Genomic DNA, 24,037 nt, shown 5'->3' with positions numbered 1-24,037 from the left:
TAGGTTCAGTAAAATATTTCTTCCTACCTGTAAGCATTTCATCTTTGGGTTGTTCCAGAAGTAAACTCAAATCTTTTACACTCACTGGCGTAAACATTATAATAAGACGTGAACCAAATGATTTTAAATAACATTGCAAGTTGATTTCAACATCCTCAATATGCTGTCTAAAAACAGGTGCATTCGTATCACCATTCCATATCCTCATATTGTTCTGCACACATCTCTCTTTAATAAAATCACAAATTTGTTTGTTTTCATTGGGACGAAGGATGAGCTTGTGATCATTCAATCTCTCCAGAGTACCAGACAGGTACATTAGTAGCACATCATTTTGATCGGTTGTGTCAGCTGGCAAATTATCTACAAATTTTAAAAAAGCAATTTTAAATCATAAACTAATACAACCTACCTGCTATCCTATTGTTATATGTAAAAGTGAGTTAAAATTATTATAAAAATAAGTTTCTAGAAATACTATTCATTAAAGTACAATTAAATTGTTTAAACCTAAAATTTATAAATCAGTTTAGCAGGCCTATCAATAAGAAAATAAAACTAGAGCTATAAATCGCACCCCCAAGGGTACAATAATTTAAACTGGGCGAGTAATTTAAATAAAGAGAATAAGATTATCAACGCATAGTTTAACACAAGTCTTTTTTATTTATTTTATGTTATCTTTTTTATCTATTTTACTGTAAATAATAAGAAAGATAACATAGATCTCCATGTGGATGAATTGGTATTGCTCAACCAGACAAAATTTTGTGGAAATGGGGGAACATCTAATTTCTTAGAATTGGGCGAGCCTTTGCGTAAGCAAGAGCAATTGCTCTCCCCTTATTAATAGGTCTGGTTTAGCATTTGTTATGTCCTCATAAAAAATCTTTGAAACTATAGAGCGTTATATGGTCACAAAAATGGACTTTAAGATTACATGGCTGTGGATAAACTTGATGACTTCACAATTGTGTTTGTGAAAAGAAATTTTGATTCCATTCCTTCAGATAACAGAGATTAAAACCCTTGCAACATACAAACCAAATTCCCTGTTGTACAACAAGTTTTTTAGCCAAAATTATAATAAATTAGAAATATATATAAAAAGAATACCTAAGAAATATAGTTACAATACCTACCTTGAGGTATGCTCTTCATTAAAGGGTACATGCTTAGAACTAGTCTTGATTTATAAAGCAGTGGTAAAATTTGGAACAAAAATGGAATGTCAATGATTGAAGAAGAGTTAAAAATATTTGTTGGTATCGTTGGCCACACTGTATCTTCATCCGGAAAGTCGTTTATAATCGATTTGACAACGCATGATTTGTGTATCAATATATAACTGCTTATTTCTGTAACAATTTGTGCATCAACCTCAAACATCTACAAAGCAAAATTTGCCTTCCAATCAAAAGACGGAATTCTAAAATATATCTCAAAAGCTGCTAAAACTTTCTCACCTTTTCCGGTACTTTGTTATACTCAACACCATGAATGTAATCTAGCGGAGAGTTTTGAACATCCATTGTTCCAACCTGGGGCTCAACCCAGACCTCGATAACCATTTGCAAGTTGCCCTCAACTTCTTGAATGCGATCACTTTCCACTGAATCATCATTTGGTGTGATTTTCTGTATGAGTTGGTTATGAGGAGGGAATATAACATATTGAATAACACTACAGTTCGACATGTTGTCTTCAGATGAATCAACCTACAATTTGATTCGAAACATTGTTACTTGTTAAGTAAAGTTTCTACTAATTTAAAAGTGGCTAAAATGTGTCATTTTGTCTTAGCTTTGCAGTGTCATACAAAGCAGATAAACAAATTGGTAAATATTTAAACCATTCTAAGAAATGAATATTTTTTATTCGATGAAAACATCCAGTCACACTCATAGGAGGTAAAGAAAACAATGACGATAACATGGAAATATGTGAAAACAAGTTTACTTGTTGGGTTTCTTACCACAACTTGTACTTCTTTCACTAAACTAATAATTCCCTTGTTGCTGCTGCAAAAATGAAAACCTTCATGCAACCTTTGCCTGTAAATAAAAATAAATTCATAACTGCTGGTTTAATCATAAAAAATAAAAGTTAAAAAAAATTCAAATAAAGAATAACAAATTTCAAGGGTTAAGTCATAACACTATTTCTTACTTCATGATAGCTTCGAGCATCTGAGCTATGTCTTTTTCTTCTAACATAGCGTTTTCTGTCGGTCCCATTAACCACACCCATCTTTGATTAAACAAATATTGTGATAAAACACTACGCGGTGCTGGTTGTGAAGCTCTTGTTGACAGGTTCAACTTCTCATCTACTATTTTTGTCTCTTGTAATTCAGATACACCACAACGGATTTCATCGGGAATTGAATCATATCTGTATATCAAAATTTAAATATACCAATTAACTTTTTCAGTCATTTTTTTATCAGAGATTGTAAGATGCGGATAATAATTCCCACTTTCGTAGATAATCCTTCCCCATGTTTCTAGTCGACTCCCCCATATGTTGATATGTTACAGTTCTAAAAGATCTTTATTGTTTAGTGGGTTAGGCATATGAAATTAAATCATGACCTTATTTCTGTTTAATAAAACAGATTAGTTTAACTATTTTTATTTTTTTTACAAAGTTATAAAGTAGCTAAAGTCTTTAGTCTTTATCAAATTGCAAGATGTGAAGTTCAGTAAAAAGATTCAAAAACAAAACTGAAATTTTGACATACAAGCTTTCAACTAATTATATTTTTGTTTTTCAATTCTTGTCCGCGAAAAATGTTTTCAAAAACGTGAAATTTTGCTCACGACATTTAATATTTCTACTAAACACTGTTTTTAAATTTTAAGGGGACTTATTTTTGTACAAAATTAATTACGCAAGTAAAAAAATGATAAAGTTTGTGAATAATAATAATTCTCGCAGATGATCGTTTGCAAACAATTTCAGGAGTATTAATTTTGAACTGTATTTGAATATTTAAAAGTTAAGAAATAATTATATAACTGTTAACTACAGAACTACAAATTATAAAAACATACTTGACTAGAATTCTCTCAAATAGTTTCGTCAAAAATATGACACACAGTGATTCGCTTGAATTGTACTTTGAAGAGGATTCCATCACACTATCATCTTTTACATTAACTTTATGTATAGGTGCAGTTAACTTTGTCAGTTGCATTTTGAAGTCTTCAGTTATCTAAAGAAAAATAGAGGGTGCTAAATCTTTAAATTCAGTTTTTCAGATACATTTTTTGTTGCAGTCAAAAAAATTAGACTAAAAAATGGTGGTAAATTTGGCATCACAGCAGTTTTTTAGGAGATTAATAAAATTTCGCTTAGAAAAAAATAACAATACTTATTCCAATAGAAAAAAAATATCTTTTGTTTCCCACATTATTTACTGTGACAAACGAGTCTAAGCAAGATATAATTGTGGATAACTTATAATTTCGGACCAATTAATATTTGGGCAGAGAAAACTTTTGCCCAAAAAATTATTGGGGTTTTAATGAAAATTATTACAGAGGGTAAAAATTATGTCAGAGGTTATTCTTTTTTAGTTTTTAATCTGAACCATTAATGGCCCTGCAGAACAAACTTTATACCTGACTTCTTTTTTTCCCCGGTGTACCGCCTAAAAATGCTAACCGCAAACCAATACAATGACCTTTAAAAATTAAACGCAGCAAACAAAATGTGTACGGTCTTTCCTCTGGTGAGCTAAAAAAATATGAGTAATGAAAAATACAGTTGTGAACTGCTGTTGAACTGCTGGGAGAAGAAGCACTTTAATTAAAAGTACTGTAACAAAACCTTATTTGTAAGGTGCATGTGTATCAAATTTTCTTAAAGAATTTACATCTGGCCCTAAACAGTCTATAAGTGACATACTTTGAGATAAACTTTACGTATGAATGGTTCTCCAGCAAGACAAATGAACACCATTCTTTTAACAAGCGATTAAAAGCAGACATTGAAGCTCGACAGTGGAGTGGTGGATAGTGACCAGTGGATGTAGGAATGAATAAATCTTTTGTTATTGGTCTAAAACACATTTTTACAATTAACTGCATTGACCAACTGATCACTGCTGGAAATTAAGAAAAATTTAAAGTACACTAAGTGATAGAAAAACAAATATTTAAAAAACAAAAATAAAACATACACATGTTGTAAAATATTTACCTATCATGCTCTGGCAACATGCTTATTCGGTGACAATGAAACCACTTCGACCTTAAATAATGATCACATATTAATCAGTAAAAAACGTTGCATGAAATAGCTACATATCATACAGATTTCCACATACAACCTACCATAACCACTTATCATACAGATTTCCACATACAACCTACCATGTTCTTGTGTCCATACAGACAACATGTCTCCAGTAACTTGCAAATTGAGCTTCAGGTGATTTCGAAGATTTCCTAAGAAGTAAGTAGGGTGAAAAAATATTGAAAAAATATGCAGGCAAATAATAATAGTCTATGTTGTTGTTTTTCACAAAAAATATTTTGCCCGCCCATTCACTATAGCATAGTAGGAAAGCATCAGGAAAGTATTTTCAATTAGTTATGCAAATGATTATTTTATTTAGCGTTCAAAACATTTATAGCGAGAATACTAGTTAGCCTTCACTTTTTAAAATGAAGGAAGTTAAAAATTTCAATCATTAATCTTGTGATATAAAAATTGTAAAAACTTCACATACTTTGCTTTGCTGCCATATTGCAGGGCTAATATCTAAAAAATAATTAATCATGTTAAAAGTATATATGCAAAAGTATATATTTAACAAATTGTTTATAAACAAATTGTGCATACAAATTGTAAAAACACAATAGGTAGAGAAACGTCCAATAAAATAAATTACGATAGTCACAAATTGGCAGACAAAAATATCTGCTTACTGGTGCATTTGAGCTTGGCGAGAAGCAAAATAATGGTGAACCCTTTGTTATTGTCTCAGGTATCTTTGAAGCAGCTGGATGGTCAGGAAATAATTGTAACTGCACCAGAAGCTGGTCAGAAAAATCCAAGCTAAATATTAAGTTAAGAATTAGTTAGTGCACTGGGTAGAGTCAACAAAACATAGTTTACCACATAAATGTGTTGTAAAATCTAATCTAAAGAAAATTTTAATATAACGTAAAGTTACTTAAAGTAACAGAGGTGAATGAGTATTTTCGTCTTCATGAAGGTTTTTTTAGGTGCCAAATGTCTTTTAAAAAAGTTCAACTATATTTGAAATTCTGTTCATCATTAACTGCCGAATTAAGGATTCACTTTTTTTTGAATAAAATACGCTATAGTAGTTCCCCTTTTACATTGTCAAGGCTAGGTGTGGCTTTAATGAGCAAGGCAATCAAGTGAAATACCACTTATCAAGGCTAACACAACTTTCACAGACAGTAGGACAGGAGAAAACTAACTTTTTTAAAAATATATATCAACGTATCCACCCTATCTTGCCTTTCTGTTTGAAGTTATAAAATAATAATGACCAACTATTCAAATTTAAATGGTCTGAAGAAGATAAAAAATATGTTTTGATATAAAAATTAACAAAAATTAACTTTACTTTTTCATGGTTTGATCAAATTTCTGGAGAACAGATTTTCTAAAATGAAAAAAATAGTCTACATTAGAAAATTTCATAATATTATATTAAATATTATTTTTTTGAAAAATTAAAATACCGTAATGATCCGAACAAGCGCTAGGTGCTTATTAAATTTTTTAATTTTTCGCATGGGCGCTTAATTGAGGAGGGCTCTTAAAAAATGCTGGGCACTTATAAATTTTTCCTAATTTTGGACAAATTAAAGACAACGGTAATTTTCAATTTTGTTTTCAACTTTGGAGTTAAAACATAAAAAGAAAGGATTGCATAGGAAATTCCCTATTTATGTAATATAGAAATATAGAAAAGATAAAATATGTTTTTTTTATTCTCAATATAAAATAAGAAAGTAAAATTTTCAAATAAGCGCCCAGTTTCTCATGGTAGTTTTTTTCGATTAACCTCCGCCTTTTATCAGATGGGCGCTTATTCTAGGGGGAACTTAATAAGTGCTGGGCGCTTACTGAACTTTGAGGAAATTACCTGGGCGCTTATTCGAGAGGGGCACTTGTTCGAAAGGGGCGCTTAAAAAATGCTGGCCGCTTAAAAAATGCTGGGCGCTTAATTGAATCATTACGGTAGATGCATCTGAAAAAAAGTAAAGACAATTCGTAAACAAAACTTTTTTTAAAAAGAAATGAAAATCTGATGTGTTACCTTAACGGTTTATGGTTCATGGGTTTTGTTCTTGTAATATCAACCAAAAATTCATATGGTCCACTCACATTAACCAGAATTTGAGTCATGTAACTAAAACATAAACAACACATCATATAGAAAGTATACAACCCTTCGATAAACTAAGTTTCTGGACAATAGCAAGAACCAAATTTCCATAAAAATTTTTCAAAGATAATAATAATAAAGCCATTGCTATAGTTACAGAGATCTCTAATACATCTTTCATCGCACATTGTAACAACATAACACAAAGAAAATAAAACTTTCTGAAAAAAGGTAAAAAGAGAAGAGACAGTATTCTGACTTCGTAAAATTCTTAGAAGTTTCATTTAAGAATTTAAATAGACTGAGATGCAATATTATAATATTAGCGATAGAAAATATTCTGAGAAACTCCAATCAGAATAGTAGCAAGTCAGTTGAGCTGATGTGCAAGTTTAGGTTCAGGGGTGAGCAAGGAAAAGATGAAACCATCATCTCATCTAGGAAAATGTACATTAACAAAAATGTTCCTATGTGATTTACGGATATCAAACGTTCTCAAATTAATGTTTTTCAATTGATATATGTATTCCCCCACAAAAGTATAAGTGGTAAATTAAAGAATATCCATAAAACATCCATAGAAAATCAATAGAAAATATAAAAAAGACAAAAATAGAGATGTGATTTAAATACAAAACAATTAATTCAAATTTGTAAATACCTTGAGGAATCGAAGGGCCATGCCTATAAAAAAATGTACTTAATAAAAGTTAATATTATAATCATGAAAAAAGTAAAACACAGAAATAATACTTTCTTTATTTAAACACCAATACACTTTTAGGGAAAGAATAATAATAGTGGTATAAATTATTATTGCTATTAGCAAAATTAATAAAGGCAGTGTTATATTTATAAAATATAAAGTGATTCCTGATCAAATTATAAAATGACCAGTGAAAACAGTTAGCAAATTTTAAACCAATCATAACACAATCACAACTAATGTATATTTTGTATTTGTATATTTGCACTTACATATTTGCAATGTTTAGTAAAATACAAGCTAAACTAACAAATTGGCATCACAAAACAAAACAATAACGTGAAATGTTATATCTCTATTTCAAAATGTTATATTTCTGTTTCAAAGTGTTTATAAGTTTATTTTTAAAAAAACAGTTTGTGAAACGCGAAATGCAAACCATGACCCCTTAAATGGAATGCTAAAAGATATGGTTATAATATAGCATAAAGAAACATGGTCAAAAATGGTGTGACATTAAAATTTCGAATAAACAGGAATTTTCACTTGAAATTTTCGGACAAGCTTTGGTTGGATGACATGTAGTAGTTTGAAATCAGTTTTGAAGAGACATTTTGTGGATTACAGAGTAATTTTGGGAGACTCACTAGATTGTCAGCCACAAATTTCCACCCAGCACTAGTCATTGTTTTGTCTAATTGAATTTCCGCGCCCGAAGGCGTAGGAAATTCTTTAAAACCGTCGTTTTTTTCTTTCAGAGCATTTTTTGAGAAAAAATCGACCCTGGGATTTCACGTTCATCTGAGAGGAGGATAGTATTGAACTGACTAACTAACCCTGTCCTAAATGGTCAATTGAACGTCACAGATTAAAACTTCGTACCCAAGCTCCCAAGTACTGGGAAATCATCTAAATGATGTTTCAGGCCAAAATTGGACAAAATTTGGCACACTTAACAAAAAAGGTATGCTGAACATAATGGTGACATCATAATTTTGATTTTTGTCACCTAAATGTCATTTTAGGCCAAAATTTGTCCAAAAATTAAAACTACTTTATTTTCGACAAAAATTGACAGAGTTAATAAAGAAGGTATGCTGAAAATGTTGGTCACATCAAATTTTTGATATTTTGTCAACTAAATGCCGTTTAAGACCATAAACGTCTCAACCGCAAGACTTTCAACCATGAATGATAGGCTGTATTTTTGTTAGCAATTTTTTTTTAAATGTGAGTTTATTATGAAACATTGCGTTTTGTTTGCGGTTGTTATAACATATAATGTCACTTGTGTGCTTTATCTTCAGAGCTTCATGCACCAAAACTCTTCGAATGTTTGGCACGATAACACAACGAATTAGTAGGTTGTCATCAAATATTTTGGTAGCAAGCGGAAATTCTTAGAGCCCTCAGGGCTTCTTGTTTTTAGTAAAATGATTAGTTATACTTATCATAGATACAGCCAGGAGATAAAATTTTGAGCATTTTAGTGGTGTTTTCGTGGATTATGGTTAGTTTTTAACTTAAGTATTATGTACCTATTTTCATAGTGTCATATCTGTGGATTGCAACAGTTCTGTTATCGCAAACTTAAAAAAGGCTAATATTGTAGCAACAAAAATATGGGCGGTAATTTATGATTTTGCATCGAAGTGACGTTTTGTGGATAACAATATATGAAAAAAGGGGCTTTTATAAAATTCAAATTTCAGAGGATAGCAGAATGTAGTTGGTTTAAAAGCACACTAAAATATATATTGGGATCAAGCTGACTGGTTTTAAAGAACAATATTTCTGTTTTGAGTGATACTTTGCAGAAAATATCCTTTGAAATATAACAACATCAAAAAAATAACACTGGTCTACAATGATTAAACATAAACAAAAAAAAAAAATTTGTAAGGAACCATAACTAAGAAACTGAAGTTTCGAAAGAAAAAAAAATGAGGAACACACTGGGGAAAGTAATTTAAGTGAAAAATTGTGGATGCTTCATATGTAACTGGTACACTTATGGTATTGCAAAAAAACAAGGCACTTGTATAAGGCTCAGCATCAATTTTAAAATCAGAAATTTTTTAAAAAATAATTGTTTATGATGCACCTGAGAATGATCGAAATTCCTAGCAATAAAATCGTAATAGAACAAATGACTAAAATGATAAAAAGCTATGAAAGTTATAAAGAAAGCTAAATTGGTGCAAAACCATTGTTCTCAACATGATTTATGATTTCAACCATGAGTTCATTGCTGATGAACAGCTTTTCACCTCTCTCTTTGACAGACACAAAAGGATAAACCACTGACTCTTTATAAAAAGCAACCGTTTTTTACACTCCTTGTACATTTTACCATTCTTTGTATCAAATTGGTGCTCTTAATAATGTCCTATGAGAAATATAGCACCATAAATTCTGGTTTATTTGAGGGTTCAGCACTAAAGTATTCCATTAACATGCTCAAATCAATTAGGTTTTGTGTTTTCACTGGCAGATCAAGAATGCTTTCGTTAATGATACTTATCCTTTTCGTTGCTCTTTGTTTTGATATTGATGGACTTTGGCGAATCTGGTGTTTGTGTTGATTAACATGGCATTTTGTCTTAACAACTGTTCTACACTCGTTGCACTTATTACTAGCTTTATCACTCCCTTTGCATGACTTGTGATGTCTATTTAAACTATCCTTACGGTTAAAACTTTTTTTGCAGGAATGACAGGTGTAGAGTTGAGACTTTTGACAACTTGCTTATGTCTACTCTGGTTCTGACGATTTGTAAATTTAGATCCACAATGCTCACATTGAAATACTTTTGTTTTACTCATTTTACTACTAAATCTAACTTTAAATAAACACAATGGTTAAATAAGTTGTTTTTAGAAATTGTTAAAAACATGCATTAAAACTGGTAGAGATCAGGAATATTTGGGTCCTGATTAAGTTATCCACAAAATGTCACATTGTTTTTCTCTAAATAATGGTTATCCTCTATTTTTTCCTATACCCCCTAACTTAACACACGATGTGGAGTTGAGACAAGCACTACTGTTTGAATATACTTCAAATATGAAAACATGATATTTACTGAGGTCAAGAAATTAAACTGTAAATCGCATAATATCACTCAATGGGCTAAAATTTTGTTTATTTAATGTTTATGGGCATTGGTAAAAGGAAAATTCATGACAAACTATTCTATTGCACTTCCCATGTGTGTACTACAAGAAAAAATAAAGTTTATCCACAATTATAACCTAATAACATTGTTATCCACATTAATTCATCCGCCATATTTTCTTTTCTCTATCAGACCACATAATTTTTTCCACAGATTTCAATTGTAACCTGTTTTATTATTGTTTGAAAATGCCCTACCAAGTTATGCACAGTGGAATGTTATCCACAATTTTTCACTTGATTTAAATGGCTATATTATCAAAGCTACTGTGAATTTTCTCATTCTGAAAAATCCACAAAGAAGTTCAATCATTAGCCCTTAGATTGCAAGATCAACCTCAGTGCAATCCACAATTAGGTCACTTGGAATTTAAGCATTAGTGGGGAAGTAGTGAAATGTCAAAAAACAGGGGTTTATTTTTGACCACATTCAAAGTTAAAAACAAATTGATTTTTTATGAAATCTTATTACAATCTTTTTGTAGGGGATTCCTGCTTGGAAAAGTGATTTAAAAAAATATTGATAGTAAAATTTTTTTCGTGACCTACTTATTTACTCAATGGAAACATTACAGCAAAGAAGATAAACAATAACATCCAGAGATATTAGGAAAAAACTTACAGCTTTTGCAATGTATTCAATTGTCACATGCTCTTTCCAAGGCAACACTAGTTTAACTTCAACTTGTGTGTTATCTACAAAAAAACACTACAACTAACGAAATACTAACGATATATGCATAATGAAGTTATATAAAATATGAAATGATGTGGCACATAAGGTATAGCACGATGTAGCTTGCTAGGTTATTGTTCTTTGCATCAAATAAATGAAATGTTCCTGTTCTGTTTTAATAGAGAAGCTATTTTAACAAGAATGTCTTGAATGTAAAACCAGTTTTGCTTCTCAACTTTCTTCGGACCACTACATGGAATGTTATATTCCAAATAATGTATTACTTTCAGGCAGATAACAAATACTAATTCAACAAAATAAAAAATAAGAAAATAACTCAAGACTTTTTTACGACAAATCCATATTATATTTCAACAAGCTTTCAGTGGCTTTTAGTGATCATGTTAATATGTACAAACGCCTACAAGATAGTTTGATATAACAATTTTTTCAAGATTATACACATGAGTAAATAATTAAAATACAATCGTATTATAAAAGATTTGCCATATAAGACAATATTGTAGACATTTGTACATATTGATGCTATTATGGTGGACTGTTACCACCAAATGCTATTCGAAATACAATATGAATTCACTGTGAAAAAAGTCTTCTTTTATTTTTTAATAAGTACCGCAACAACTTTCTGTAAATGACAAGGTGCTAGATCACTTGCAATCAACAAAATAGTTTTCTTTAAAACAATAGGAAAACGAGTAAAAGAAAAATTTTTTCTTCATTAATCCTAGTTAAAGTTTTAATGTTATCAAAATAATCCATTCACTCATTTAAATATTAATACACAAAACTTTTACCTTTAGTTATTCTAACACCATCTGCAATATATCCTTCTCTTGACCGAAGTGCAATTACACTGGAATGAATGGAGAACAATAATATTAAAATACACAGAAAAAACTGACATAAAAACTCCTGTAAATAACACTAGTACGTACCTTGAAAGTCTTGTTTGTAAATCCAGCTGGTTATAACGTGTTGTTTGTTGAGGTTGGGGTGGAAGTGATAGAGAAACATCCCTCTGAGATGGGGTGAGACACATGCTGTCTGCCCATGTTAATAAATGTGTGTTGTTGTCAGATGAATCTTGATAAGAATCAATCTTATCACGATCTATGTCTCGTTGGAAATTCCAACAAAACAAAGACTTGTGGTACATATTCATCTCATATTCTAAAAGCAGAACATTTCTAACACTATTAAGCAATATATCACCACAAAGGAAGGAATTGATGTTCATAGGTTACACTACAAGGCAACTATCAGAGAGAAAAACAGAAGCCTACCTTCAGTTGGTAATGCCTAAAATAAAATAAATAAATATTAAATGAGGAAATATATTTTCAAATGACAACGATTTAACAAGTTAAATCAACTTGTATTACATACACGAAAATTAAGTACTGAGAATAAGAAACCAAAAATTTCATTTGTTTTTCACGTTTAATATCGTTGTACTAACCTCTGCAACCTAATTTTTTGCTTATGAAAACACAGACAGGCATGATTTTATTTAGAACTGAAGCCTTATGTAAACAACGATACCACATCGAGCAAAAGTACATTTTCAAAGGCCTCTGTATTTGTATAAAGCGCTTCACTTACATTTAAATCTTTAAAAATTGTGAAATACTGATTAGAGAAATGCACAGAAATTAATTTTCACAATATATTGTCCTTGGTAAAGGTGTACATGGGACTTTTTAACAATTATTGTAGAATTATGTACTTTTCACTGAAGTTCCCCTTTATAGAACTGGTATATTTTTAAGATGTTATAACCAAATGTAAAATCATAGAATTTTTAAAAACAATATGTGCCAGAAGAATTTATATTTTATTTCCATCATTTCATTTATTTGCACAATTTTTTAGCTGTAAAACATATTAATATAAAACTAAGTGACTGAGCAATTAAAATCTTCAGTTTAAAAATAGTTTTAACTACTTTATGCAGAAAGATTTTTATGTGTTAAAACTAAAAATATCCTGTTACGAAAGTTAAACTAGCTTTAAGGGATTAAAACCTTTTAGTAGTAAAAACATTTTCGTCATTCATGCAACCCAGCTGTAGCTAAAATAGTAAACATTCATACCAGAGGACAAGATGCTAGATAAGCGCCAGAAGTTGCTGTGGCAATAAATTGCATCAAAGCACAATGAGGTACATAACCGAATCTATAAAAAAATTAAGAAAAGACTCCCATCAAACCAATAGATAATGTACAGTTGTTTTTTTTTTCAAGTAAATATATTTTATTACGTTAAAAAAGATTGATGCTTATTATTAGTAACTCTTCATACCCTCCTAAATATTTGTCAAAATTCCCTAAAATTAGACTATGTTTCTCACTTGCTCGGTCGCTCATTTGCTTGCTTGCTCATCATATTTAAATTGGGCTAACTTAGGAATGTAACATAGTGAAGTATGCGAAGAAAATGAAATCCCCAGGAATATAGTTACTATATATTTTAGAATAAAAAACCCTGTTGTGTTTTTTTTGCAAAACTTGATATTTTGCTAGCTTTAAAAGCTTCACCCAAACATAGCTATTAATGCTGTTCCCAATTTTTTAATCATGCTGAAATCATAAAAATTGTTTTTATCTTATTTCTTATAAAATATTTCTTATTAATGTCTAATTAAATAATCTATATCTATACATCAATATCAATTACCAAATTCATGCTTTAAAATTCAATTCAAGTTTCTACAAAATACCCCACTACATCACATGGTATGCAAGCAATTATTGTAGAGACATCGTGCTGCTCATTTTCACTTTGAGAGGACTTGTTGCAAAGTTGTATACATTGCCAATTTAATTAAAACAGCCGCTGTCAAGCTTTAAAAAACATTTGCCATGATTGGGCAAAAAATGATTTAAATATAATCTGCAGCTAGTTTAAATAAAACTGGCACACTTGCCTTTAAAGGTTAATAACAATTGAAGAAAAAAATATTCTGACTTTTTTTTGTTGTTCAACTTTCAGTCTTATATTGTCTAACATGGACATATTCTTAAAAAAATTATAGTGGACATCTAATTATAATATGCTATAACTTTGTCTGTCATTAAAAATATGGAGCCAAACAAAAATGTTTAAATCAAGTAAAATAAAAATAAAAAATTAGTTATTGTCTTCTTTGTTCAAATCAGTGAAGCCATTACATTGCCCTCATAAGTTTAAATCAAAATAACTCGAAACAGCTATCCTATGCTAATCCCAAAAACAGGTAGTAGCAACATATGTAGTGGGAATGTAGTTTTCAAGATTTCTAAAAACAGGTAAGAACTTACTCAACAGAAGCCCTTCTATAACCAGTGCCAACTTGCAAGAACGAGCAAACAGCAGCCAAATGGCGAACTTGCTGAAGCAAAGCATCGCCAATTACAGCATTCTCCAGCAGAAACACACCATCAGTTACAACAATGATGCCTACAATATAATATATTGCAATTTAAATAAGTTACAGAATAAAATGTTTAAAATGCAAAACGAGTTTTCCTTACACTTGACTTCAGTTTTTGCTCACGAACAACAAACAAATGTCTACAAATTAGCTCCTAAATGTTTACACTTATGCCTTACATAGACTCAGGAAAAATACCTGCACTGGCTCCATCTGGTAACAACTGAAGAGCAACCAGGCCATCTCTTATCATATAAAATAAATTTGTCTCTGTTTTCTTCATGCCGCTACCCTTAACTCCAGAAGACATGTCCTAATTTAATTAAAAAAAAATTATAAAAATTATACAGCCAAAAAATAGATTTTTTTGGTTGTAAAAAGATGACCAATGTTTTAGGAAAATATGACAAGATAAAAATGAATAAAATGTTTGAAACTGACAATTTTAAATTTTTTTAAGTGTACAAATCATGTATTAGGCGACTCCAATTTAATTAGTTGTTCCACGGGCGAAGTCGATAGTAGCTTACGGTCGGTCGGTCAGCGAATTAAAAATAATTTTATTGAGAATGAATGGTCGGAACAACAAAAAAAAATAATAAAAATAACAACGGAGGAGGGTGTTACGATTTTTCCTATGTATTTTTGCATAACGCACGCAGTTTATATTTTTTAGTTGAGAAGAAAATATAATAATAATTTGTCTCACTAAAAAGTATGTAACTAGTTTTCAAGGTGAGAAGATAAAAATACTTGCATTTTCAAAAACTTGTTTTTAAAAGTTAAGTTTCTTGTGTTGTTTTGAAAGTTATACAGCAAGAATTATTCTTGTGCTGCTTTGAAGGTTGTACAGAATATACTTGTATTGTTTTGAAAGTCTTACAGCAGGTTATACTTGCACTGTTTTGAAAATTATACAGCAACTTATTCTCTTCCTACTTAACATAATAAAACAAACAATTTTAGTGTTCTTTTAATGTTTTTTGCGCTGCTTTATAGGAAAATCTAAATTTAAGTGCGAATTCTTTTTCGGACTATGGTTGTTTAGTTGAGAATATTTAAAGTCTTTTGCAGCTGTAAAATCATTTTTTTAAAAATTCATAACGGAGGAGGGTGTTACAACAGGCGTATTCTATCTTGTTTTAATTATTTTTCCTAAATGGTATTGACTGTATTACAGTTTAGCTAGTGTAATTTTAAACATATATAATAATCATAACGAATTATAACTATTTTAACGAATTATAACTATTTTAGCGAAAGTAGCTAATTTTTGTTATAAATCACATAAAAATTTAAAAACTTCTGTTTAACCACATAACTATTTTTGTGATTGCAAAATTAGCGCATCACGCATTTTAGTTTTATCACAACAAATTACCATGAACAAATAATCAACTTCCAGTGACCTTAACAACAGTGGTCCTAAGTAAAGTAACGTAATTGATTCACCTTGTTGACATTCAATCAACAAAAAATAACATCATTGATTATCTTCTATGCTCATTACATTTTCACGAGATGGGATGAGAACTTGTTTTTTTTCCTGTTTTTTTTCTTTAAACTTTTTTGCTTGATATTATTATTTTTTTTGTTTTTGTGAAAATTAGGGTCGGTCCGGCCTGTAGAACAACTAATTAAATTGGAGTCGCCTTATTTCATATATATTTTTTTAATATATGTAATTGAAGGTTCATAAAAATATGATAATATCTTAGGTTTCCAGAATAGAAATATGTCATAAGACACATACTGAATTACGCATTGCAATTTCCTCTGCCACAGCATTTTCCAATACAGCCAATTTTCTTTTTAACTGACATAAGAAATATTTTATATTTCCTTCATCCACACAATAACCTTGAACTAAAACCTAAAAAGAGGAGAAAACTTGATAGCCTGAATTAAATTCCTGATAATGGTTTACGACAACTAACAGCTTACTTGACACTCCTTTACTTGAATAGATGTATGGGCGAGGATGGTGACATGCAATCGTGGCTTCAGTACAAGCGAACTTCCTGGTATACAAAACTATGGAAAAACATGTTTCCCGTGTTCATAAAAACAACACTTTAAATATAAATTGATAAAAAACAACTGTTCATGTCATAGAAATTGTTTCTTTCTTAAGAGATCATTTCTTACAGGTTGTACGAGTCCAGTGAGAGCATTTCGTAAATCAGCAAACATGTCATCAAATAGGACATTGCCAGTTTCAGTGTCCTAAAATATACAAAACAAACCGGTCTAGACCATGATGGTTTTCATCAGACAAGTAAAAAATTAGTATTTAAATCAAGGTTGAACAAAGTCATTGATACAGAAAACAAGGCTTTTTCTTACCACAGTTGCCAAAGATGGACTCATGTCTATGCAAAACACAAACCGATATTCTCGCCCAACAAAAGACAACCTTGTGTTGGGTGTGATAAGGAGCTGACTACCTTCCATGGAACTGTTCAAGGTTGGTAAAACAGACAATACCTCTAACTCTTCACATGAATTAACCTATTAAACAAAAACGTTCAAAACAAATTAAAGTTTAATTCAATAAATTGTTGGTCTTTCTCATACAAAATGTAAACTTAATTTGACAATTTAAGGAAAGTTGAAAAAGACTTAAATAAAACAAAAAAACATATTCCAAAGCTAAATTATCTGTGACAATATCTTAAGAGAAGTAATTTTCACTGAAAAAAAAATTGTGAGTTTCAAAAACTATACTCAAATTGGCAAAATTATTTGTTTAGTGAAAAATTTTAATTTTTCAAATTGCGTCCCCATTCCTTTTCTGCAATTCACGCCTGATTATAATGAGAATTTTCTAAAATATTCAAAAGTTTTATTTCTCCGAGATCACAAACATATATTCCCGCAAAAAAAAATTGTTTTCTAGCAATTCACCAAATTAAATTTTCCAGAAAAATTTGCAAAAATAAATTCTTGCGAAAAATTTCTTTTATTAAGGTACATAGGTTTTCACAGATAAGCAAATTAAATTTATATTCTAAGTTATGAAAATTATAAATTCATACAATCTCTTCATCAGATTTGGGTGTGACGGCGCTATTCAGATGCTGGAAAAACCATTGTAAACGTATACTTCTAGATATTCGATACTCCTTTCCCATTAACAACCAAACACTCTCTGCACTCTTTGGAAGGTTGTTTCTAACATCAGCCTCCATTTTGAACTATTATATATAATAATATTTAAAAATATGTTGCACAACTAGAAATATTTGTTTGTTAATTATTGTTGTTAGGCAAAATGATTGACATAATTCTTCTTTAAGGTAGGTAGTTTTGTACTTCACGATGGCCATCCCAAATACCGATATTCAAACAAAGCAGGCTAGCAAATATATTTTGACATTGTCAAGTTTTTTTAATTAAAAAGGTTAAAGTGAAAATACATTCTCACTGACAAAAATATATCTAAAAATGACTTGTTTTTGCAACGTGCATTTTTTATTAAAGGACCAAATTATTTAAGGTCTTCAAAAATTAATTTCCACTATTAGTAAACATTCTCAGTGAATCAACTGTCACAAATAAATAATTTTAGGATTTTTTTAAAAGGATTATTTGGCAAATCTACTATTATTATTTCCCAATTCATTGTACATAAAACGTAATGGTTCATCTTCAAATGAAAACACATACAAATTATTGGCAAAAAAACATATGTTCGGATACAGACAATTTACTAAGAATAAATTTTGTATCTAACCATACAAAAATTGAGTAAAGAATACAAAAATTATAAAAATTAATTATATCCAAACAAGTAAAACTATTTCGCTTTCTTCTTTCTTTTTTCTTCCTGATAGGCTGTTAAATGTCGTAACGAACTGTATCCAACAATCGATGTTTGAATGACCCATTTTTGAATAGCAACTTGGGAGAGATTTAACTCGCTACCAACTTTGACTGCATAAAGTGCCTCAACAATGTGTAAAAGTATTGCGAAGAAAAAGCCAATTCTCATTTCAATAAGATAGTTCTCTCGTAAGAATGTTAACCTTTGACCAGGACCACCAAGCCTTTTAAAAACATCGTCGTTTGTAGTGAAACAAACATACCAAAAAGCCAAAAAACCAACAATGACACAAATATAATGAAAGATAGACACAGTCTTGAAAAAGTCATCAGAATGCTTTACTTCAGTGGCTACATCAACAGACTTTTTAACTCGATTACCAGTGTTGCATTCTTCCATTATTAAGCCGAGCTGTGCTGTTCTAAGTAAACAGGAAATAAAATTAGAAAATAAAAAATAAATGGTGTGTCAAAATATGTTTCAGGCATCTCGATATTCTGCATGTCCCATGTATCACAGATCTGTATGAACGATACAGAGATCCTTTTGTGATGTATTTATAATATTATTATTCAATTTATCTTAGCAATAATTGTGTGTAATAAAACAGATTGCAGTAATGGGGAAAAATTAACCACACAAAATTATGACAAAATAAAAAGATATAATTAATAGGGGACATGGAAGTTTCGCCTCCCCACTACTGCCACTCATTTTATTATACACACTGATTGCTAAGATGAAAATGGATAATAAAATTTTAAAACATGAGAAGAGAATCGTAGACAAAAAAGCTTAGACCAAATGAATGTCAAAGCAAATACCCTCACGGCAAATCTCGAATTAAAATTAACCAAAGAGCACAAAGTTGTGTGCGCACATCTTACCCTCTTAAATAATACGATAAATATATTTGATCAAGTTCGTGAGACCATTCGTACTCAAAACAACGGATTTCCTGATATTAATCACATGAGAAAAGAACACTAAAAGTAAGAATTTCAATTTTCACTCAGAAGGAGCAGTTCAGTTAAATATTGATGTGGAATAAAATGATAATTCAAATATCCAAATATTTTATTTTTTCACAAGTCAGCTTTCGCCAACTCCGAGGTTGGCATGATCACACTAATTTACAAATTATGTTTCTAACGTATTAAATACTTAATACAAAAAATAAAAGTGGAACAATAAGAATTATTAAAACAATTCCAAAGGCATCGATTTAATTGTGTTGTTGAGAATAGGTCGGTCACGCTCCATAAGAAGGCTCTCCATCAGAGTGGTTTAAAGTCATTCAACTCAGCAGTTACCATGGAAAAGTTCTGAACATGGAAGGAGAGTGATCAGCCGTTAAAACATGATCAAAAACAGCAGTGGCCAGGGGACTAACCTTTATGCGTTTTCCAAACTGCTTGGACTGCAGGAAGAATTAAAGTTCGTATGTCCGAGCATTTGACTATTTTTTTTAATTTTTATGCCAAGAAAACTTTACATTTTAAAGATCAAATTATTATTAGTGTCTTGTTATTGATGAAAAGGTAAAACAGAAGAGAAATGTTGTCCCATATTGTATTAAAAATAAAGCATGGAAATCATATGTGGCGCCGTAGATTAGTGGTTATAGCTCTCGTACTCTGTGCGGGAGACCGGGGTTCGATTCCTCTTGACGGCGATTCAACATGGGCGAGTGAATGTTACCATAGCCCCGGGTTAACCCAAGCCATGTGAGGGAAATTGGGAAGATGACACACTGTGTGGGCCGTTGGATGTTGCCGGAAGTTGTCTAGTAGAGCGCGGGCTCTAATTGGGTCCGCGTAGCTCAAAATGAGCATTAAATACTCTAGGACTCTCCATCTACGCCATGGCCCCTCCTGGAAATAATAGACAGGGTATATCCCTCAATATTTGTGAGGCTAGCCATGTAAAATATGCACATCTATAACAGTTTTGCAAAAGCAATGGTATCATATTCCTTTGAATATATCTAGTTTCACAGCCTGCATTTTTATTCCAAACAAATACTCTTTATGTAATGACAAATGTTTAGTATCTGGTGGTGAATAGATACTATAGCTACACATGTAAAGAAAACAATGGTTTGTATTTTCTAAACTAATAGTTTAATAATAATAATAATAATAATAAATATTTAAAGTGGCTAGCCCAGAAAATCACAAAAACCTATAGTTAGTGGATTGTTTCCACTGGGGGCCACTAGAACAAAAAAGAAACAAAAAATGATAAACCTTAGACTGCATCAGCTCAATCAAACATAGTAACATTTATAATCTGTGAAAATTGAATAAAAAACAAAAATTAAAAAGTTAAAAAGTGATCTCCATTAGAATTTGCCAAATACATTAGAGATGGAAGTCTTAAACGAAAGCAGACTTCCATCACAGGTCACTTGGTTTGGAAGATTATTCCACACTTTTGCAGCTCTAAATGGGAAGGCTTTTTTGCCAAATTCCGTGTTGACCAAGGGAAGTGTGAACCTGTTTTTTGAAGCTCCTTTATGGCGCCGTAGAATAGTGGTTATAGCTCTCGTACTCTGTGCGGGAGACCGGGGTTTGATTCCTCTTGACGGCGACTCAACATGGGCGAGTGAATGTTACCATAGCCCCGGGTTAACCCAAGCCATGTGAGGGAAATTGGGGAGATGGCACACTGTGTGGGCCGTTGGATGTTGCCGGGAGTTGTCTAGTAGAGCGCGTAACCTAATTGGGTCTGCGTAGCTCAAAATGAGCATTAAATACTCTAGGACTCTCCATCTAAGCCATGGCCCCTCCTGGAAATAATAGACAGGGTATATCCCTCGATATTTGTGAGGCTAGCCATGTAAGAATATGCACATCATCATCATCTCCTCTTGTTTGATGATTATGACAGTAACAGCACTAAACACTTTTATGATATAAAGCAGATTAGGAATCTATTTTAGAAAGAATTACTTTGCCTTCTTATTCTAAGCTACAGACTATCCATTTCATTCCAACTATTTGCTTCCCAAAGAATTAGAATTTTGGATAAGGAAAGAAGAGGAAAATAGGCTTCACTGATGTTCTGCATCATGCCCTGATGTTTTGGTTTTTGCCTTGATTGCCCGGGAACAGTCGCGATCGATCCCGGTTGATTGACCTGTTACGTACGAAATTGACCTGTTGTACGAAGGTTGGACATTTTTGGCGCTTGTACGAAGATGGGCAATTTTGTACGAAAATGGGCATTACAATTACTGTACAAAAATTATGCAATGAACAATTTGGTTTAGAAATGAATATCCAACATTGTTAAATACATTCAGTGAGCATGATAATATCTTTAATTTTTTCTGAACGCTAATTTTGATTGCATCGTACTATTTATGATCTAATGATTGCATCGTACGACTTCAAATACTCTATACGAGGGGCCTACTTCACTTCTTCTAATTTAGTTGAATTTTTTTATCCATACCAGCTTTGTACAACTTAGATAACTGTGTAATACGGGTAGTGTACAAGGCTGGGCCTACTTCACTTCTTCTATTTAACTTGAATTTTTTTTAACCATCCAGCTTCGTACAACTTCATAAAAAAATAATAGTAACTTTTCCAAAATTAGATATTTTTTATAATTTCGGATTACATCCGAGGTCTTATTACAGCGGGCGGTCTTTTACTTTTCCTTGTTATATTTATATATGAAAATGTTCTTACATCGGGAAATGGAGCGCATAAAACATCAGATATACCAAGTGTAGGATAACTCATCACTCATGCTCGTCCCCAGAGCTTTTTCAGATTAAAACCTCAAAAGTAGTTTCGAGTTTATCTCAAAGAGCTCTGGGGTCGAGAATGCTCATCACTTGGTCGCAGTTTTTGTTTCATAGCACGTGAAACGGTGTTTATTCTTCCACATAAATAATCCATCATTTTGTTATAAGTCTGTTCGGGTATTATTACGGAATTCCGTTTAGTCCTCCTTTAAACTTCCAACCATTCCTGAAAATTTTCTTCCATGTACCTCTTTTCAGTCTCCATTGCGCTGAACATCAAAACACGCGCTGAAAGTTTCAATATAAAATTTGAAAATGTGCGTTCGAAAAAGCATTTGAAAAGGATTCGAAATTTACCTACCTTTTCCTATCGAAATAACTTAAAAGTTATTTCGATAGGAAAAAACTTAAATAATATATTGAAAGTTTTTGCGTTCTTCTCCGTTCTCACTCAATTATTAACACAACAATGTTTGCAAAAAGAGTTTCGTACGAGCCACGCAAAGGCACTGGGGACAAGGTTGATCTTTGCACGAGAATTCCAACCTCGTTCCCAGGGCAATTTTTCGCTCATTTGATATCCGGGAGGGCGCGAAGAAATCATTTCTTCTCGCCGTCCGAGATTGTCAGAAAGGGAAAAATGGGCGTGGGGACGAGGTTGCGAGAATTCAATATAGCATAGAATTCAAAATAATGTCACTACCCTAAAAACCCTAGAAAAGTTGATAAAAAATCATTACCATGAGCACTAGTACTACTTTTTAAAAACGTCATTGTTTATTCTCTGTTAATATAAAATAAAGTATAAAAAATATATATATCTAGCTATTAAAATAGCATACTCATGTTCATCATACTATTTACATAAAATGTAATGCAGGGGCGGCGCCACTAGGGGTTATTTTTTGCTAAGTAATTTTTTATTTTCTGTCAATAAGTGTCTCTATCACTGCATGAAAATTTATGTTATCCATCCAGAAAATCTGCAGGCTATCTCGCTAAATATAGCAGTTTTACGTGTTTTAGGATTCTAAATATGCGTTGGCTTCCAGGGCCTTCACCCCTGGACTCCACCAGGGGTCTTACAGCGCCCCCTGGAACCCAGCTGTTTCAGCAACTCGCGCTTCTCTCGTTGATTGTCACAAAAATCTCAAAATCTACCGCTATGCCCCCCACTTTGGAAATTGTTGCGCCGCCCCTGTAATGAGATCCAGACAGGGAGTCTAACCTGCTCGCCTAATTGGTATTTTTCCGAAGAGACATCTAGATCGTAAAATAAATGTTACTTTTTATTTAAAAATGAAATAAAAGAAAAGAAGATATTTGAATAAAGTTATTATCTTGTGTTTTCTTTTTTTGACGAAATTCGCCGCTAGGAAGATGGTCAGCTTTGTACGGAGTACGGACTCAAAGCGCTACGGCAAAAAAGGCCAAATTTCGTACAGTGAAAGACATCGTACGGAACAGACCTACGGGCTTAATGCTATTTCGAGTATTCGCTTCGCCACATAGTCTGACAGCTCTTTTTTCTTTTTTTTCTGGAATGGAATGGATAGTTAGCCTTATTCACACTCCAATCTTGACCCAGATAATATGAAAAGGTTTTTTTAATTAACTGAAACCCCTCTTTCCCATTGTTAAGCAGCACGGGGTACTAGGTTTATCAGATATAAAGACAGTTTCATTTTATGTTTTCTTTTGTAAAACACAGATTGTTTCCGACTTTGTGAATTGTTTTCAGTTATGTTGGGGGTGGAATAGCTTAGGACGGGGTAAATTTGATTTGAACTCTAGTAGTAAAAGGACGCTTGAAGTGCACCCCAGTTCCAAATAAATTTTTTTTTATTTATTTTTCACAAAAAAGTTTCTCAACAGGGAAACTGTTTTCAAATTTACACCTTATCCGGAACTGTTTACCTTCAACAGCAAGCTATAGCTAGATATAACTAGCTAACTGTGCTTCCATGAGAAAGTAAACTAATAAAGTATAAAGTTATGATAATTTCCAATTATTTCACTGACTTCTATTATGCTGACGACAATGGACATATCCTAACATTGTCAGACAGCTTCATCTCT

At 31.7% G+C, this 24,037-nt stretch overlaps 2 protein-coding genes across 2 annotated transcripts in view; both read right to left on the bottom strand.

Annotated features, from left to right (window-relative positions):
- LOC130657719 (KICSTOR complex protein SZT2-like) overlaps positions 1–17,810 on the bottom strand; it is a 41,114-nt gene extending 23,304 nt beyond the window's left edge. The window contains exons 1-27 of the mRNA XM_057460730.1: positions 17,411–17,810; positions 16,719–16,883; positions 16,521–16,598; positions 16,317–16,406; positions 16,126–16,245; positions 14,571–14,685; positions 14,260–14,398; positions 13,054–13,135; positions 12,244–12,259; positions 11,896–12,130; positions 11,755–11,813; positions 10,883–10,956; positions 7,038–7,060; positions 6,308–6,400; positions 5,609–5,647; positions 4,938–5,067; positions 4,739–4,770; positions 4,380–4,454; positions 4,207–4,257; positions 3,913–4,065; positions 3,627–3,741; positions 3,057–3,217; positions 2,170–2,394; positions 1,976–2,054; positions 1,467–1,718; positions 1,143–1,389; positions 28–363 (exon numbers count right to left, since the gene is read on the bottom strand). Of these exons, the coding sequence (XP_057316713.1) occupies positions 28–363; positions 1,143–1,389; positions 1,467–1,718; positions 1,976–2,054; positions 2,170–2,394; positions 3,057–3,217; positions 3,627–3,741; positions 3,913–4,065; positions 4,207–4,257; positions 4,380–4,454; positions 4,739–4,770; positions 4,938–5,067; positions 5,609–5,647; positions 6,308–6,400; positions 7,038–7,060; positions 10,883–10,956; positions 11,755–11,813; positions 11,896–12,130; positions 12,244–12,259; positions 13,054–13,135; positions 14,260–14,398; positions 14,571–14,685; positions 16,126–16,245; positions 16,317–16,406; positions 16,521–16,598; positions 16,719–16,883; positions 17,411–17,563 (3,337 nt within the window). The 5' untranslated portion in view covers positions 17,564–17,810. The remainder of the gene's footprint in view (positions 1–27; positions 364–1,142; positions 1,390–1,466; positions 1,719–1,975; positions 2,055–2,169; positions 2,395–3,056; positions 3,218–3,626; positions 3,742–3,912; positions 4,066–4,206; positions 4,258–4,379; positions 4,455–4,738; positions 4,771–4,937; positions 5,068–5,608; positions 5,648–6,307; positions 6,401–7,037; positions 7,061–10,882; positions 10,957–11,754; positions 11,814–11,895; positions 12,131–12,243; positions 12,260–13,053; positions 13,136–14,259; positions 14,399–14,570; positions 14,686–16,125; positions 16,246–16,316; positions 16,407–16,520; positions 16,599–16,718; positions 16,884–17,410) is intronic.
- Positions 17,811–17,959: 149 nt separating this feature from the next.
- On the bottom strand, positions 17,960–21,274 carry LOC130657720 (uncharacterized). Its single transcript, XM_057460731.1, has one exon. It carries the CDS (start codon positions 18,595–18,597, stop codon positions 18,172–18,174), a length of 426 nt encoding a protein of 141 aa, XP_057316714.1. The 5' UTR covers positions 18,598–21,274; the 3' UTR covers positions 17,960–18,171.
- Positions 21,275–24,037: the final 2,763 nt, after the last annotated feature.

The sequence above is a fragment of the Hydractinia symbiolongicarpus genome, chromosome 9, assembly GCF_029227915.1.
Source record: "Hydractinia symbiolongicarpus strain clone_291-10 chromosome 9, HSymV2.1, whole genome shotgun sequence".
In the NCBI taxonomy this organism is placed as follows: Eukaryota; Metazoa; Cnidaria; class Hydrozoa; order Anthoathecata; family Hydractiniidae; genus Hydractinia; species Hydractinia symbiolongicarpus.
Note: the sequence above shows the minus strand (reverse complement) of the source record. Positions and strands in the feature narration are given on the sequence as shown.

Excerpts from the sequence above, each read along its gene's own strand:
- LOC130657720 (XM_057460731.1), bottom strand. The coding sequence starts at position 18,597 with ATGGAAGAATGCAACACTGGTAATCGAGTTAAAAAGTCTGTTGATGTA.